At 39.9% G+C, this 16,419-nt stretch overlaps 1 protein-coding gene across 3 annotated transcripts in view; it reads right to left on the bottom strand.

Moving 5' to 3' along the window:
• Positions 1-14,164, bottom strand: part of LOC149948316 (uncharacterized) — a 32,224-nt gene extending 18,060 nt beyond the window's left edge. Inside the window, exons 1-8 of one of the 3 annotated variants that reach the window (XM_090173301.1) lie at positions 14,081-14,164; positions 10,974-11,363; positions 10,026-10,361; positions 9,586-9,960; positions 8,637-9,365; positions 7,909-8,376; positions 2,542-6,609; positions 37-2,511 (exon numbers count right to left, since the gene is read on the bottom strand). In XM_090173301.1, the coding sequence (XP_090029427.1) occupies positions 37-2,511; positions 2,542-6,609; positions 7,909-8,376; positions 8,637-9,365; positions 9,586-9,960; positions 10,026-10,361; positions 10,974-11,363; positions 14,081-14,138 (8,899 nt within the window). In that variant the 5' untranslated portion in view covers positions 14,139-14,164. Of the gene's footprint in view, positions 1-36; positions 6,610-7,908; positions 8,377-8,636; positions 9,366-9,585; positions 9,961-10,025; positions 10,362-10,973; positions 11,364-14,080 lie in introns of all 3 variants that reach the window. The other 2 variants (XM_090173302.1, XM_090173300.1) reach the window with 2 other exon arrangements.
• Between the last annotated feature and the right edge of the window lie 2,255 nt (positions 14,165-16,419).

Here is a 16,419-nt window from a genome sequence, read left to right on the forward strand (position 1 = left end):
ATCTAAATTTGAACAAAATCCGATTGCTATATTTACCTGAGCCAGCGCTTTGGCGAGACTGAATGTTTAATGCCGCATATGTACATGATTTAGCATTTCTGTTGTCTCTATTATTTGTCTTAGGTGATCCGTTTAAAGTTTCAGAGTTCTTGACGAAGAGGGGAAGACATACGATTCGACCTTGCGAGTTTCTTTTGTTTTTAGCCACGATTCCGGCTTCACCAGTCACGTCCTCACTTTCGTTTACGTCCGCGTCCCTTGGGACCCGTTTAAGTACTTTTCTATCGTCAATCGCATTTCGGTTATCCTTTTGGGTTATGTTCGCTGCCACTAAGTAGGTATCAAGGTCTTTGTATTTCAAGGTGTCATCCACCATTAAGATGTCTCTCGGAGAGGACAAAGATTTCTTAATTTTATCGTAAACTGTGTTTTTACTGTCGTTGGAAGGTGATTCCCTCTTGCTCCTCGATTCTAAAGACGGCGGAATTTCAACGGCAACGACTTGGTTCGCCTTCCGCAAACCGGAAAGCGATTTCCATTTGTCTATTGCTACGTCACCGTTTTCGTTTTTATTTGGTAAAATAATTTTGTACAGCTTATTACGATAGTGGTCAAACCTAGGAAATCGTGTGCTATCATATTCGACGTAAGACGCTTGAGTATCGGTCTCCGCACGCTTAAATTTTTCAGTGGGCACGTAGTCCATGCTCGCCTTGTGTCCGATCAACAATAACGGGTGCTTATTTGAAATCCGGTGGCCGCGTTTCCCCATTTCCGGATATTCCGGGCTATTCGATTTCCTAGCAAGTCGGTAGCGCTGCTCAGTTGGATCATCTTCCATATTATAAATCGGGTTTCTCTTGGTTTTTTCCGATTCAAAATAGTGATCCTCGATTGACGGTATATTGTAACGAGTTAGTCCTGAAGGTTTTGTTTCCGTTGGATAATCTTCGTTGGGCTTGTCGGAACTGGGTTTGTAGTTTTGAGAATTTGAATTTCGAAAGACGGATTCAATGAAGTATTTAGACCTTTCTTCATCAGGGATTTCCTCAGCGGGATCATTCGAATTCAAAACTGGACCACCGTTATCTGTCTCCAAAATATCTTCTGGTTGCTGCAAATTTGTATCCGGGTTTTGTTTGGAGAATTCACTTTTCACGAAATACGGATGGTTGTTTTGCTTCGAAATGATCTTCTTGGTTTTTGTTTCCGGGTTGTACACTTCGGACGGCGACGCTGATTTTGTCGCATCGTTTTGATTCTGGAAATCTGTTTGCTGCGTTTGTGGAAACTCTGAGTCATATCCATACTGCTTTTGTGGAAACCCTGAGTCATTTCCCTGCTGCGTTTGTGGAATCCCTGAGTCATCTCCAGGCTGCATTTGTTGAGAAGGTGAGAGACCTCCTTGCTGCGTTCGTGAAGAAGGTGGGCCATCTCTTTGCTGCATTTGTTGAGAAGGTGAGTCATATCCTGACTGTGCTCGAGACCGTGAGTTGGGATTTCCTTCATTCTGAACCCCAGAAACCTTGTATTTTGGTCCATAGCTCGGAGGTTCAACGTAATACGTCTCAACCCCCTCTGGTTGCAGAGACCCTACGTCCGGTTTGGATTCGGAGTCATTTTTCATGGTCACGTTTGCATCTGGGCCATAATCAGGTGGTGGAACGTAGACAGTATCGTAAGTCACATTGTTCTCTGGCTTGAACAAGCTCTTTAATTCGTCTAGTCTTTTCTGGTAGAGCGATTGTATAACATTTTTAAATTCGGATGGTTTAATGGGTGCTGAAATCGACGCTGGTAAATCGGCGCTTGGTGGATTAACATGAGGTGAATACGTTCTTGGTTGGGTAGCTTGAGGTGAACCACCTTGACCTGAATTATATTCCGGGGACATGTATTGGGGTTGGGTAGCTTGAGGTGAACCACCTTGACCTGAATTATATTCCGGTGACATATATTGGGGTTGGGTAGCTTGAGGTGAACCACCTTGACCTGAATTATATTCCGGTGACATGTATTGGGGTTGGGTAGCTTGAGATGAACCACCTTGACCTGAATTATATTCCGGTGACATGTATTGGGGTTGGGTAGCTTGAGGTGAACCACCTTGACCTGAATTATATTCCGGTAACATGTATTGGGGTTGGGTAGCTTGAGGTGAATCACCTCGGCCTGCATTAGCTTGAGGTGAAATATTTTGGCCTAAATTAGCTTGAGGTGAATTTGATTGAGGTTGGTTAGCTTGAGGTGAATTAGATTGAGGTTGGTTAGCTTGAGGTGAATTAGATTGAGGTTGGTTAGCTTGAGGTGAATTAGATTGATGTTGGTTAGCTTGAACTGAATTAGATTGGGGTTGGTTAGCTTGAGGTGAATTAGCTTGGGGTTGATTAGCTTGAGGTGGATTACCTTGGGGTTGATTACCTTGCGGTGAATTACCTTGACCTAAATTAGATTGGGGTTGATTAGCTTGAGGTGAATTACCTTGACCTGAATTAAATTGGGGTTGATTAGCTTGAGGTGGATTACCTTGGGGTTGATTACCTTGCGGTGAATTACCTTGAAGTAAATTAGGTTGAGGTGAATTAGGTTGTGGTGGGTTACCTTGGGGTTGATAACCTTGCGGTGAATTACCTTGACTTGAAATAGGTTGAGGTGAATTAGGTTGTGGTGGGTTACCTTGACCTGAGTTATATTGTGGTTGGTTACCTTGACCTGAATTAGATTGGGGTTGATTAGCTTGAGGTGAATAACCTTGACCTGAATTAGTTTGAGGTGGATTCGCTTGAGGTGAATAACTTTGTTTCGAATTAGATATTCCTTGGCTAACTTGAGGTGAATTACCTTGGCCTGAATTAGCTTGGGGTTGATTAACTTGCGGTGAATTACCTTGGCGTTGATTACCTTGCGGTGAATTACCTTGACCCGAATTAGGTTGAGGTGAATTAGGTTGTGCTGGGTTACCCTGACCTGAATTATATTGTGGTTGGTTAGCTTGACCTGAATTATATTGTGGTTGGTTACCTTGACCTGAATTTGATTGTGGTTGGTTACCTTGACCTGAATTAGATTGGGGTTGATTAGGTTGTGCTGGGTTACCCTGACCTGAATTATATTGTGGTTGGTTACCTTGGCCTGAATTTGATTGTGGTTGGTTACCTTCACCTGAATTAGATTGGGGTTGATTAGCTTGAGGTGAATAACCTTGACCTGAACTAGTTGGAGGTGGATTCGCTTGAGGTGAATAACTTTGTTTCGAATTAGATATTCGTTGGCTAACTTGAGGTGAATAACCTTGGCCTGAATTAGCTTGGGGTTGATTAACTTGCGGTGAATTACCTTGCGGTGAATTACCTTGACCCGAATTAGGTTGTGCTCGGTTACCCTGACCTGAATTATATTGTGGTTGGTTACCTTGACCTGGATTATATTGTGGTTGGTTACCTTGACCTGAATTTGATTGTGGTTGGTTACCTTGACCTGAATTAGATTGGGGTTGATTAGGTTGTGCTGGGTTACCCTGACCTGAATTATATTGTGGTTGGTTACCTTGGCCTGAATTTGATTGTGGTTGGTTACCTTCACCTGAATTAGATTGGGGTTGATTAGCTTGAGGTGAATAACCTTGACCTGAACTAGTTGGAGGTGGATTCGCTTGAGGTGAATAACTTTGTTTCGAATTAGATATTCCTTGGCTAACTTGAGGTGAATTACCTTGGCCTGAATTAGCTTGGGGTTGATTACCTTGCGGTGAATTACCTTGGCGTTGATTACCTTGCGGTGAATTACCTTGACCCGAATTAGGTTGAGGTGAATTAAGTTGTGCTGGGTTACCCTGACCTGAATTATATTGTGGTTGGTTACCTTGACCTGAATTATATTGTGGTTGGTTACCTTGACCTGAATTTGATTGTGGTTGGTTACCTTGACCTGAATTAGATTGGGGTTGATTAGGTTGTGCTGGGTTACCCTGACCTGAATTATATTGTGGTTGGTTACCTTGGCCTGAATTTGATTGTGGTTGGTTACCTTCACCTGAATTAGATTGGGGTTGATTAGCTTGAGGTGAATAACCTTGACCTGAACTAGTTGGAGGTGGATTCGCTTGAGGTGAATAACTTTGTTTCGAATTAGATATTCGTTGGCTAAATTGAGGTGAATTACCTTGGCCTGAATTAGCTGGGGGTTGATTACCTGGCGGTGAATAACCTTGACCTGAATTAGCTTGGGGTTGATAACGTTGTGGTTGGTTACCTTGGCCTGGATTAGATTGGAGTTGGTTTGTTTGAAGATGGTTACTTTGACCTGAATTACATTGGGGTTGGTTAGATTGAAGTGAATTAGATTGTGGTTGGTTAACTTGAGGGGAATTACCTTGACCTGCATTAATTTGAGGGGAATTACCTTGACCTGTATTAGTTTGAGGGGAATTACCTTGACCTGCATTAATTTGAGGGGAATTACCTTGACCTGCATTAGATTGAGGGGAATTACCTTGACCTGCATTAGTTTGATGGGAATTGCCTTGACCTGTATTAGTTTGAGGGTAATTAGCTTGACCTGCATTAGTTTGAGGGGAATTGCCTTGACCTGCATTAGTTTGAGGGGAATTACCTTGACCGGCATTAGTTTGCGGGGAATTACCTTGACCTGCATTAAATTGAGGTGAATTACCTTGACCTGCATTAGTTTGAGGTGAATTACCTTGACCTGCATTAGTTTGAGGGGAATTACCTTGACCTGCATTAGTTTGAGGGGAATTAGCTTGACCTGTATTAGTTTGAGGGGAATTAGCTTGACCTGCATTAGTTTGAGGGGAATTGCCTTGACCTGTATTAGTTTGAGGGGGATTAGCTTGATCTAAATTACCTTGACCTGCATTAGTTTGAGGGGAATTACCTTGACCTGTGTTAGTTTGAGGGTAATTACCTTGACCTGCATTAGTTTGAGGGGAATTACCTTGACCTGCATTAGATTGAGGGGAATTACCTTGACCTGCATTAGTTTGATGGGAATTGCCTTGACCTGTATTAGTTTGAGGGTAATTAGCTTGACCTGCATTAGTTTGAGGGGAATTGCCTTGACCTGCATTAGTTTGAGGGGAATTACCTTGACCGGCATTAGTTTGCGGGGAATTACCTTGACCTGCATTAAATTGAGGTGAATTACCTTGACCTGCATTAGTTTGAGGTGAATTACCTTGACCTGCATTAGTTTGAGGGGAATTACCTTGACCTGCATTAGTTTGAGGGGAATTAGCTTGACCTGTATTAGTTTGAGGGGAATTAGCTTGACCTGCATTAGTTTGAGGGGAATTGCCTTGACCTGTATTAGTTTGAGGGGGATTAGCTTGATCTAAATTACCTTGACCTGCATTAGTTTGAGGGGAATTACCTTGACCTGTGTTAGTTTGAGGGTAATTACCTTGACCTGCATTAGTTTGAGGGGAATTACCTTGACCTGCATTAGTTTGAGGGGAATTACCTTGACCTGTATTAGTTTGAGGGGAATTAGCTTGACCCGCATTAGTATGAGGGGAATTGCCTTGACCTGTATTACCTTGACCTGCCTTATTTTGAGGGGAATTACCTTGACCTGCATTAGTTTGAGGGGAATTACCTTGACCTGCATTAGTTTGAGGGGAATTACCTTGACCTGCATTAGTTTGAGGGGAATTACCTTGACCTGTATTAGTTTGAGGGGAATTACCTTGACCCGCATTAGTTTGAGGGGAATTGCCTTGACCTGTATTACCTTGACCTGCATTATTTTGAGGGGAATTACCTTGACCTGCATTAGTTTGAGGGGAATTACCTTGACCTGCATTAGATTGAGGGGAATTACCTTGACCTGCATTAGATTGAGGGGAATTACCTTGACCTGCATTAGTTTGAGGGGAATTACCTTGACCTGCATTAGTTTGAGGGGAATTACCTTGACCTGCATTAGTTTGATGGGAATTTCCTTGACCTGCATTAGTTTGAGGGGAATTTCCTTGAGGTGTATTAGATTGGGCTGTATTACCTTGAGGGGAATTAGATTGGGGTTGGTTACTTTGTGTGGGATTATCTTGGAGCGAATTAGTCAGGACTGGATGGCCATGAGGTGATTTAGCTTGATTTGGATTAGCTTGGAGTGAATTAAATTGGGATTGGTTAGCTTGCATAGGATTAGCTTGAGGTGAATTAGTTTGCTCAGAACTAGCTTGTGGTGAATTAGCTAGCGCAGAATTAAATTGGTTTATAGTAGTCTTCTTGCGTTTCTTATCATTCTTATAGGAAGTTTTACTATCAGCAGCGCTAATGGTGCATTTGCATTTCTTTTGCCAATTGCACGAGGCCTTGATAGCATGGAACTTGACGAAACACATCAAGGAACAGGCCCTGTCGGAATCGGTGCACAAACCGATGCCCAGGTCGATGACCGAAACGCAATTGCCCTCGGGGCACTTCTTGTCGGGTTTCGCGTCGTTCTTATCTTTCTTCAGGCAGTAGCACGCGTCTCCGTAAGTACACAAGGAACGCTCCACATTACGTCGGCCGACTCTCTCCTCGCATTGCTTGGCGCATCCCTCGTCGTCGCAATTACCAGGAATTCTTATTGCTCTACCGACTGCAACGAAGGCGTTCGTTAAGAAGTTTTCACAAAACTGCCTCGAGCCAAATATCCTCTACAGTTTCCCTTCCCTATGTGGTAACTGACGGACTGACCCTTCAAACTGAGGTCCGACCACGGAACTATTAATCTTTCAACTAGATACGAATTGGGCCCACTATTTTAGGACTGACCCGGCCCGACCGGGAAACGTTAATAAAAGCAATTTTATCTGACCTGACCCGAAAATAATAAAATGATGTTTACCCGACCAAACCCGTAAAAAAAAACTAATAATATTTGCCCGGCCCGGCCCTACCCGCCTGAAATATAACAGCGGCTAAATGCCAATCCCATTGTTTTTAGAACTGAATTTGAGCCGTACGTAACGCGTTACGAGGGGATCAGAGTCGTATACTGAAAGTAAAGCTAAAGGAACTTTTACCTTTCCACCCGGCGAAATTGATTTTTTGGGAAAAAAACGCCAGCCAAAAAAGTTCGACAAAGTCAGGGCCGACTCGTCTTTACACTCGGGTGTGACAGAAAATCGCGGTTTTAATAATATTTTCATTTTATACAATATTAAATGCAGACGATATCAACGACGAAAATCGCCCATGGTACGACGCGTAGATAACTAAAAACCCTTCTTCCAACGGTCATACTAGTGGGGTAAATAACGACCCCGCCGGGCCTGCGCAGAATAAGGAGCCCCCCAAAAGAGTTCGAAAAAAATGATTCTCAAGACCTTTGTTACGTCACTGGGTCTTACGTTGCAAAATTAATGCCTTAAAGTGTGTTATATTTTATGTTGACCAACTCAGCTATCAGCAATCTTTATATTTAAGGATATATTGAGACGATTCTCAGCGTTTGGTACATCAAGAGTATGAAATAAATTGTTAAAGAGTCTATAATAGTGTCCTCAACCCCCAATTTTCGTTGGGAGGGGCGTGGTTTTACACGATGCTTCCCAGTAATTTTCCGTTACCATAATTACATTTTGGGCTTCAATAAACCTAATTTCCCGACAGCCTCATGCAACTAATTTAATCGACCTTTACTTCTTTATGATTAAATTCGAACGGGATATTTAGGAAGTTGATTTGGCTTTCATGATATTTAGTTAGAAACATATAACCGCTCGAAAACACGGAAACCGAAAATTTTAGATATCTTACAAAATTTTAAGCGGATTGAAACCTTCGCCATTGGAAAGACTTTGAAAATAAAATGGTAAATGTCTCGAAAAACAGGAAAGGTATAAAGTAGTTCTATTCAAAATGTAGGTTTCAAAGCAACCCCAAAAATACTCACACATATCGTCGATGTGCGAAAACCTAAGAAGGGTTTTGTTCTGTTTGCCGTTGATAAGCCAGGGAAAATCGTTGGCCACGTCTTTATCTGACTGCAGCCCCCGCCTGGTGCCCATGATCGTGTCCAGCTTAGCGATGCAGTAGCAGTGACCGTCGTCCTTGTTGCACGCCGCGACTTTGGTCTCGTATTCGAGCTCGCACAGTTTGGGGCAAGCTTTGCGGTACTTCTTCTGGCAAGGAGAAGTGCCCAACGACAGTCCTTCTCGACAAAATCTGGTAGCGCATTCCGAAAACGGTGGTTTCACGAAACCGTCTGTTTTCAAGCAAAAGCAGTCCTGGTCGATGCAGATGTGTCCTTTGTAGTTGGAGGCGTACTTGTCCATGCACAGTTTCACGCACGTGCCTTGGCTGAATTCGCACCCGCCCTCGAAGACGTAAGTTCGTTCCCCGCCAGCTGCAATAGATCTTTCTATAAAATAAATTAAACAAAAAATATAAGTATAAAATATTTATTTTACGTCACAATACAAAACTTTATTAGTATAATCGCAGCACGCGTGATTCTTACGCGCACTAGAAAATCTTAAACTCTTCACGACTCTATCACACCCTTCTAGGAGACAGTGAAGTAAAAGAAAAATTAAAACAAGAAAACCAAATTATTTCTACAACGACCTACTCAAATGCATTCAATTCTCGCGATGATCATCTTAAAATAAACAGTCTTACCTGATTTCTTATTTTTGGTTTTTGGTTTCTTTTCGCCTTTTTTCCTCTTGGGTCGTTGGTTCTTGCGGGATTTCCTGCGACTCAGGGTACGCTTGTTCGTTTCCTCTGTGTATTTAGGCTCTAGCATGTTAGTTGCAGCTCCGTATTGAGGCTTGGTCTTGTTATCTGTAGCAATGTATTTAGGTTTGGGCTTTTTACTTGTCGCTGTTTGTTGAGACTTGGCATCGTTAGTTGCAGCTTCGTATTGAGGCTTGGGCTTGTTAGTGGTATCTGCGTATTGAGACTTGGGCTTGTTAGGTGTAGCTGCGTATTGAGGTTTAGGCTTGTTTGTGGTCGATGTGTGTTGAGGTTTAGGATTTTTCGTTGTGGCTGTCTGTTGATAGTTAGGCCTCTTCGTTTTCCCTGTGTATTCCTTCGCTTTCATTTTAGATCCGGTATTTGTCATTTTCGTCTTCGTTTTTTGTTGTGTGCCGGGCTTCTTCGTGGTCGCTAAATATCGAGATTCAAGCTTCTTAGTTGATTTAAATTTCTTTGTGGTCTCTATGTATGGAATTTCAGTTCTTATCCTTCCCTCTCTAAATGGAGGTGGGGAAGTCCCCTCTCGTTTCTGGTGTAATTTCGACCGGGTTAGTACAGCTACGTTTGATTTTGTCGGGTTTGATTTAGTTTTCGTAAAATCCTGAGTAGTTTTACCCTCTTTCGTTGAAATCAACTCGTTGGTTAATATATCTAAAAAATAATACCCTTATCAAAAAAATTTAAAATAATATTTTAGGGATTTGAATTATTGTGAATGAGAAAATAATTTCCGCAATTATTTACAGCTAACGAAGGGCATCGTTTTGTCGTACTTTACTGGGCATATAGTTGAAGAAGTAACGTAATGCGAGTCTAATGATTAAAAGGTGGGCTGTGTACTAATGTTGTTAAAAAGGCCGAGTGAAAATACCATTTTTGTTTCGCTGAGAGGTCGGCGGCTCAACAGGCTTTCGAACTTGACAAAGGCACTCCCTGACGCCTCGCGTGCACTGGTAATCGGGCGTCACGTACTCCTTCAAACAGATCTCTCGGCAAGCGCCGTCGTCGGTGGAGCCGCAAATGAACCTGCCCAGGTTGATGTCGTCCACGCATTTCGAGTCTCTGTCGCATTTCTCGAAATTCGGCTTCCTGTAGCCCGTCTTCCTCAGACAGTAGCAAGTGTCCTTGAGGCACATACTCGTCTTGTAGCTCTCGCCAAAGAGAACCTTGCACGTTTGCAAGCAATTATCTTTAGCCAAGTAACACAGTGTCGGAAAGAATGTCCCGCGATCGCTAATGGTCAGTTCTAAAGTGGTAGTTTTCAATTAGCACCGGGCATATAGTACGAGCATACGCGAAGGGATCACTTACTCGGGTAGGGCAGGAAACATTTGCAGCGGTTGGTTTGCCGACTACAAGAATACTCGTCGGTGCCCATGGCGTTTTTGCAGATGGTCTTGCAAGGCCCCTTCCTGGAAATCGTGCACAACTCCTTTCCGAGGTCGTAGACAATCTCGCAGCTTTCCTTCTCGGTCCAGTAATTGCACATCTTTTTGGGGATGTAGCTCTTTAGGCTCTTCATGCAATAACAGTTGTCGTACAAGCATAAATGGAAGCTGTAGTCGGTGGGACAAATACGTTTGCAGTCTTTACTTTTCCGACAAGTTGATCCCAAAACGCTCAAACTGCGTTTCAAATCACTTTCCACTACCAGAAACAAACACGAATAAATTGTAAAAACCAGAACGCTTGTGTAAAATATATTTAAAACTGGCTGAAAATCCCTTTAATCTTAATTTGTCAGTAAATAATTTCACGCTTTATCAACTAATTAGGATATATTGTTTCTTAAATCTAAGTATTATGGGAGTTAATTACTAGTGACATTCCAAAAAATTGTTAAAATCGATGTATTGAAATTATCTCTGTATAGCAGTTGTAAGTTTCCGCCTGAAAGATGAAAATCGTTTGCTGTTTCCCCCTGCATTTAATGCATAAGTAATAAAGCAGATGTAATCTATTTTCTACACACGAATTAGGGGCAAAATTGCCGTGACTTTAAATGACTGTTAGAGGAAATATAGGATAAATAGTAAATTTTCAGTAGATTTATAAAAAATTTGAAGCAGTATTTTTTAGTTCATAGTTTTTGATTTTATAATTTTTTATCGGGGTTTAATGGGAAAGGCTACCCCAAAATAGGAAAATGTTGGAACAAAGTCTAATTATACTAAGATGACATGGAAATATAAACAAAAATGATAAAATTTAGTAGGCGTGCTCACCTTATTATAGTTTTAGAAATAAGTGGCAACTCACGCATTTTCGGGTCTTTCTTGAAGTTGTACTCGTAGCAGTGACAGCGGCCGTTCGCGTCGCACTCGAACTTGCGGCTCTGGTACCACTTCTTGCAGACGAACTTGCAGGCTCGCTGGTTTTCTTCTTGGCAGAGATGGTTACCGATGCTGTACACGAAGTAGCATTTATTCGGCTCGCTCAGGCACATGCCGGTTGTGAAATTATGGTTCAGAGTGCTCTTCAAACAGAAACAGTCGGCACTCTCAAAGCAATGTCCGTGGATCATGTCGTGCAGGTCGTAGCAGGCCTTCTCGCACTTGGACACACGCTCTTTGTAGCTGGTGGGGCCACCGTACGCGCCACAAGCGCCCCGAATGATTTGGGTACGGTCTTCCACGCCACTTACATCTTCTGTTGCGAAAAAACTCGGGGTTAAGCGCGTGGTCAGAGCTACACTTTCTTTTCTAAATTCAACAAGGTGTCTAGGACATTTGAGTACGCAACTTCACAAGGTATTAAGTATATCTTGCGTTGAATCACCCGGTACATTAATTAAGAACAGTATTTCAATAAACCTCACATTAACGTAATAACCGCGCCAGTGGAGTAGCCAGAAATCCTTCGTGGGATCCTTCAAACTATGTAAAATACCTGAGAGGAGTCGAGAAGAGGGTGGAACTTTAGTACAGCTAAAGTTACACCCAAGGGAAACCCTTTCCTTGTTTACGCCTCTGAAGCCCGCTTTACCAACCTAAGAATACGCTTTACCAAAACGAGCGCTTTCCCAAACCACTCCTTACCATGTAGAATACGGCAGCGAAGACTTGGCTAGATGATTTAAGCCTGTGATGATCCCTTGGCTATTCGCTTAGCTGATTACTGTTATTACACTAATACGTTCAAATCCCCAATTGCGATTGTGTACAAAGCAGCCTTTATTTGGAAATTTACAATTTTCTTTAAAATCAAATAACTTTGGAACCAACGCCATTCGTTGCTCAGTTAAGTACAATATGGCGGCATCGGTCGGAACTCAAAAAAGGTCATTACTCAGATCTTAGGGCCCCGATCGAAAATATTTATAAAATGGTAGTGATGGTGTTGAAATTTACTATCGATTGATGTATCATTTACCCCTATCGGTTGAAGCGTTTTGCAGAATATGGCTAAAACACAAATATGTGCACTGCGGAGATTCCGTGCCCGGGTCACCGAAATTAACCATGAGCTATCAAGGTCACGTAATCCTCGGTAGATTGATGCATCATTCACCATTTTCAGCCGGTTGAATAGCTATACAGAATACGGCAGCGACCTACTGTGCTGTACGCGAAACATTCAAATCCCGCATTGGGATTGTGCAAAAAGCAGCCTTTATTGGGAAATTGAAAATTTTCTTTGAAAACCAAATGAATTAGAAAACAGCCCAATAAATCGAATGTTTTTCGATTAAAAATAACAATAGGCGCTTAAATAAAACATCTTCCCAGAAATTGCCAAGAAGTAATATTTCAGACTGCCAGGACTCATAAGTTATTATTTATATAGTGCTTGTTGAAATATTAGAAAGCTGGAAACTTTCTCGAACGTAACATCGGTTTTTTGCTAAGCCTTAACATGCCAAAAACGTTACCTGGTTAAAAGGAAACACTTCTTGCATACCGTACTGCAATATGTTTAGTTCTAAAGGAATGAGTTTCCATCTTTTTCCAAAAGATAATTTTACACGAAATGAATTAACTTTGTCTCCATGAGAAGCTTTAAAATTGCCCGGTATTATAAAAATATTCCGTATAATTTTAATTATAAGAGGATGATAATAATAATATTATATTCTTATACTTAGTTTTAGTAACATTATATATTTTACCTTAAAATGTATTATCGAAAATTAGCATTAGTATGTTCCTTATACATGTGAGCCGACGCGTTTCTTATCTGACGCAAAATTCTCATGATGGCAAAAACGCGTCTCCAATTGGCTTAAATATGACTTTTTGGCTAGCCATTCTAACCGTTTAACCGACTGACCGGAAATAGTTCCTTCCCAGATGAATTTGGAGAGGGGAGTAAAAACCGAGTATCTTTTATTGAAGCGTCCATTACCAAAAGTTAAATAAGCTATTACGAAGAACCCATTAGATTATAGACTTAATGTTTATAACTTTAGTAATTTTTGATTATTTCCTTTGCTACACATCACTAACACGTCTAAATATTTGCCACTATCATAGGTGTAAAACAATCTCTAAGAGAGAAGCATTCATCTTCAGATTCTGCTAGTGTTACTCGCGCGAAACACGTAATCGCCGGGATTAATTCATTAGTACAGTGATTTTTAAAACTATTGAAATTTTAAAATTAATATAAACTAATACACCAAAAAATTCGTTATTATTATGATTTTCTAAGACTATTTAAATTTATGATTTATAAATAAGAAAACATCCTTACGCGGGATAATTTTTACATTTTACGTTGCGATACGGTGTGTGCATCCGGGGTTTAGCGCGAAAGGTGAAACCAGGCGCGAGAGAAGGTATAGCTATTTCATTTTTACGTCTAAGATACTTCTCTCGTAAGGATGATATAACGCAACTCGTTAAAATAATTGGTTAATTTTTTGGTTTAAAAATATTTGTGATTTTTTTTGTTTAAATAATTTAATTTTTTAGATACAATTATTTTTATATTTTTGTAGATAAAATAGTTTATAAATTTTTAGTTAAATAATTTAAACATTTTTTAGGTAAAATAATTAATGAATGTTGTAGTAAATATAATTTATAAATCTTTTAGATAAAATAATTTATTAATTTTTAATTAAAAAAAATTTATTCATTTTTAATTAAAATACATTTATTAATTTTTAGTTAAAATAAATTTATTAATTTTTAGTTAAAATAAATTTATTAATTTTTAGTTAAAATAAATTTATTAATTTTTAGTTGAAATAAATTTATTAATTTTTAGTTAAAATAAATTTATTAATTTTTAGTTAAAATAAATTTATTAATTTTACAGTAAAAAAAATTGATGAATGATGTGGTGAAAATAATTTATACATTTTTAGTCATAGAAGTTACGAAGGTTGTAGTGAAAATGATTGGAAAAATAGCGTTGCTTACCAGCTGTCAATAAAATGGCAATCCCCAGAGCGTTGAGTAACAGCGCGATCGACTTCATTTCGATCCCAATCAGTTCATCGTCGATGTTTGTGTATAAGCAAGCGACGACACCGGTTCGTTTTATATCCTTTCTAATATGAAGAAGCGTAAGAACTTGGATTCTGACACCCGAAATCCACAAATCGTTAGAGGCCCACGAGCACGAGTTGTCGATTAAAATTCTCGGATTTCAAAGCAAAGCCGAGCCGTCAAAATTAACAAAATTGAGGCCGATGATATATATCCCCGTAAAATTAAATTAAATGGGACTTTTTAGAAATTGATGGAAATTCAGCGTGACGCTTACAAAGAAACTTCTAGAGTCGTTTCGGGGATTATATTTCGCGTTTAGATTTACGGCACCTATTCGTGGGAAACGAAGTTGGTCGAAATGAAAAATACCTCCAGTATATTTCTAATCAAAATGGGAGTATCATTTCTTTTTGTTCCACGTTTCGGGGAGATTTTAGTTATTTAACATTAAGGCTTTACCCGAAATTCCTTGGAATTTAAAACAAGGCTTTCAAGTACGGTGCTCTTGAAACTTTAGAAGAAGAAATATATAAATTAGTATTGCGGAGAATACCACTTTTGGCCTGATTTTCAAACCTAATAAGTGTAGGCTCTTTGGACAATCTGAACTTAATTAATTAATTACAATTTTTATACATGGGTTTAGTAATGCGGGGATGCCCAAATTGTAAGGTCGAGGGAACGATTTTCAGGCTATAGATACCCATTAACTAAAGAACTACAGATGGCTGTTATTTGATGCAGTTATTTGTATCGTAAGTTACATAACAAACATTAGTATGATTATTCCTATTGTTTTAATCTCGGCCAGTTCTGACTGGGACTGTCTACCAAACTCAGAGTATATCATCGTCCTTGTTTGTAGTACATTTCGCTTTGGGTTAGTGTTGTAAGTCGGAAAAGTTTCCGGGAAATGACCGAGGCCTTTTTTCCGGAAAAGTTTCCGTATTTCTCCGAAAAAAATAAAAAACAGTTTTCATTCCATGATTGGTCTACTATTGTTTGCAAATTTAAATAAAGCGGCATTTTCGCCTCATTTTTTCGAATCTAAAAGTAAAACTAAACCTCTAAACAAGCTTTAAACTGATTAACAATGTAACAATGTTCTAGTTGGTTTACGGTTATTAGACATTTTATATCGATAAAAAGTTTAACAAAAATTAAAAACCCTTAAAAAGTATTTTATGTTTAATTTTTTATTTTTCTGCATTTTATTTTTCCGGAAAATTAACAACACTAAAAGTTTGGGTATATTTAGACACTAGAGGGCTCTGTGCTGTACTAAACCTTGATTAAGCAAAAATTTTAAAAATCATTTCCGGGCTAATGTTTGCTGATTGTCATAATTATTGGTATTATGTTACTTATGGTTGTATCTACGAAATACAGCTATTGGACGAAGCGATTAACACCCATACCGGAGCTCTCGGTCCTAAAGAGAAGGGTTGAAACCTATCATTTTCACGAATTTCACTTACTTTTGAAAATGTGGCCACTTCGGCCCATTCCATAAAAGCGGGGATTGCCAAAGAAAATGATGCATTGATTTCCAAAAAGTTTTAATTAATGTATATATATATATATATATATATATATATATATATATATATTAAGTATTGAAAATACATCCGCGGGTGTTTCCAGTCATGGTCCCTCCGACCAGATCAGCCAATTCCTTACGACCCCTTGGTACTGGCAATGCCTTTGGGGTCAAGTTTGTATCGGTGGTACGAATAAGTGCGCGTTCTCGTGGATTGGTTGGACTGAAAAGGGACGCTGGGGTCAAACCCGGCCCTTAACCCGCGATGACCAATCCACAAAGAGAGATCATGTTTTGAGTGGCTGCAGCCAATGACCACCTCAAGTAAAGTTGGTCAGAGGAGCAGATAGCTCAGGGTTCAAAACGTAGAGACCGTTAAGAACGGTTTCCAACCTCAACTTACCAAAAACTAACCAATTCCGGGAAGCCAAATAATAAAAGAAATATCAATATATTAAATCGGAACGGTCTCTTAATTATGGCTTCGGCCAGCCAGGAGTCAGAGTTACGTTATGAACTTGGTGGAGTATTTCGTGCGGCACCGAGGGCGCGAGACACCTGTGAGGGACATAAACTAAGAGTCGACTGAACCATGTGCTGTACATTGAAATATTTGGGGGTTCTTTTTGTCTTTCTATATTTGGTACCATTTATTGTGTCTGTAGAGTTGGTTTCCGTATGCTTTGTTCATTGTTAAAAATTGGCAATCCGTAAAATATATCTTCCT

This window comes from Leiobunum rupestre, chromosome 4, assembly GCF_980474605.1.
Source record: "Leiobunum rupestre chromosome 4, qqLeiRupe1.1.hap1, whole genome shotgun sequence".
NCBI lineage: Eukaryota > Metazoa > Arthropoda > Arachnida > Opiliones > Sclerosomatidae > Leiobunum > Leiobunum rupestre.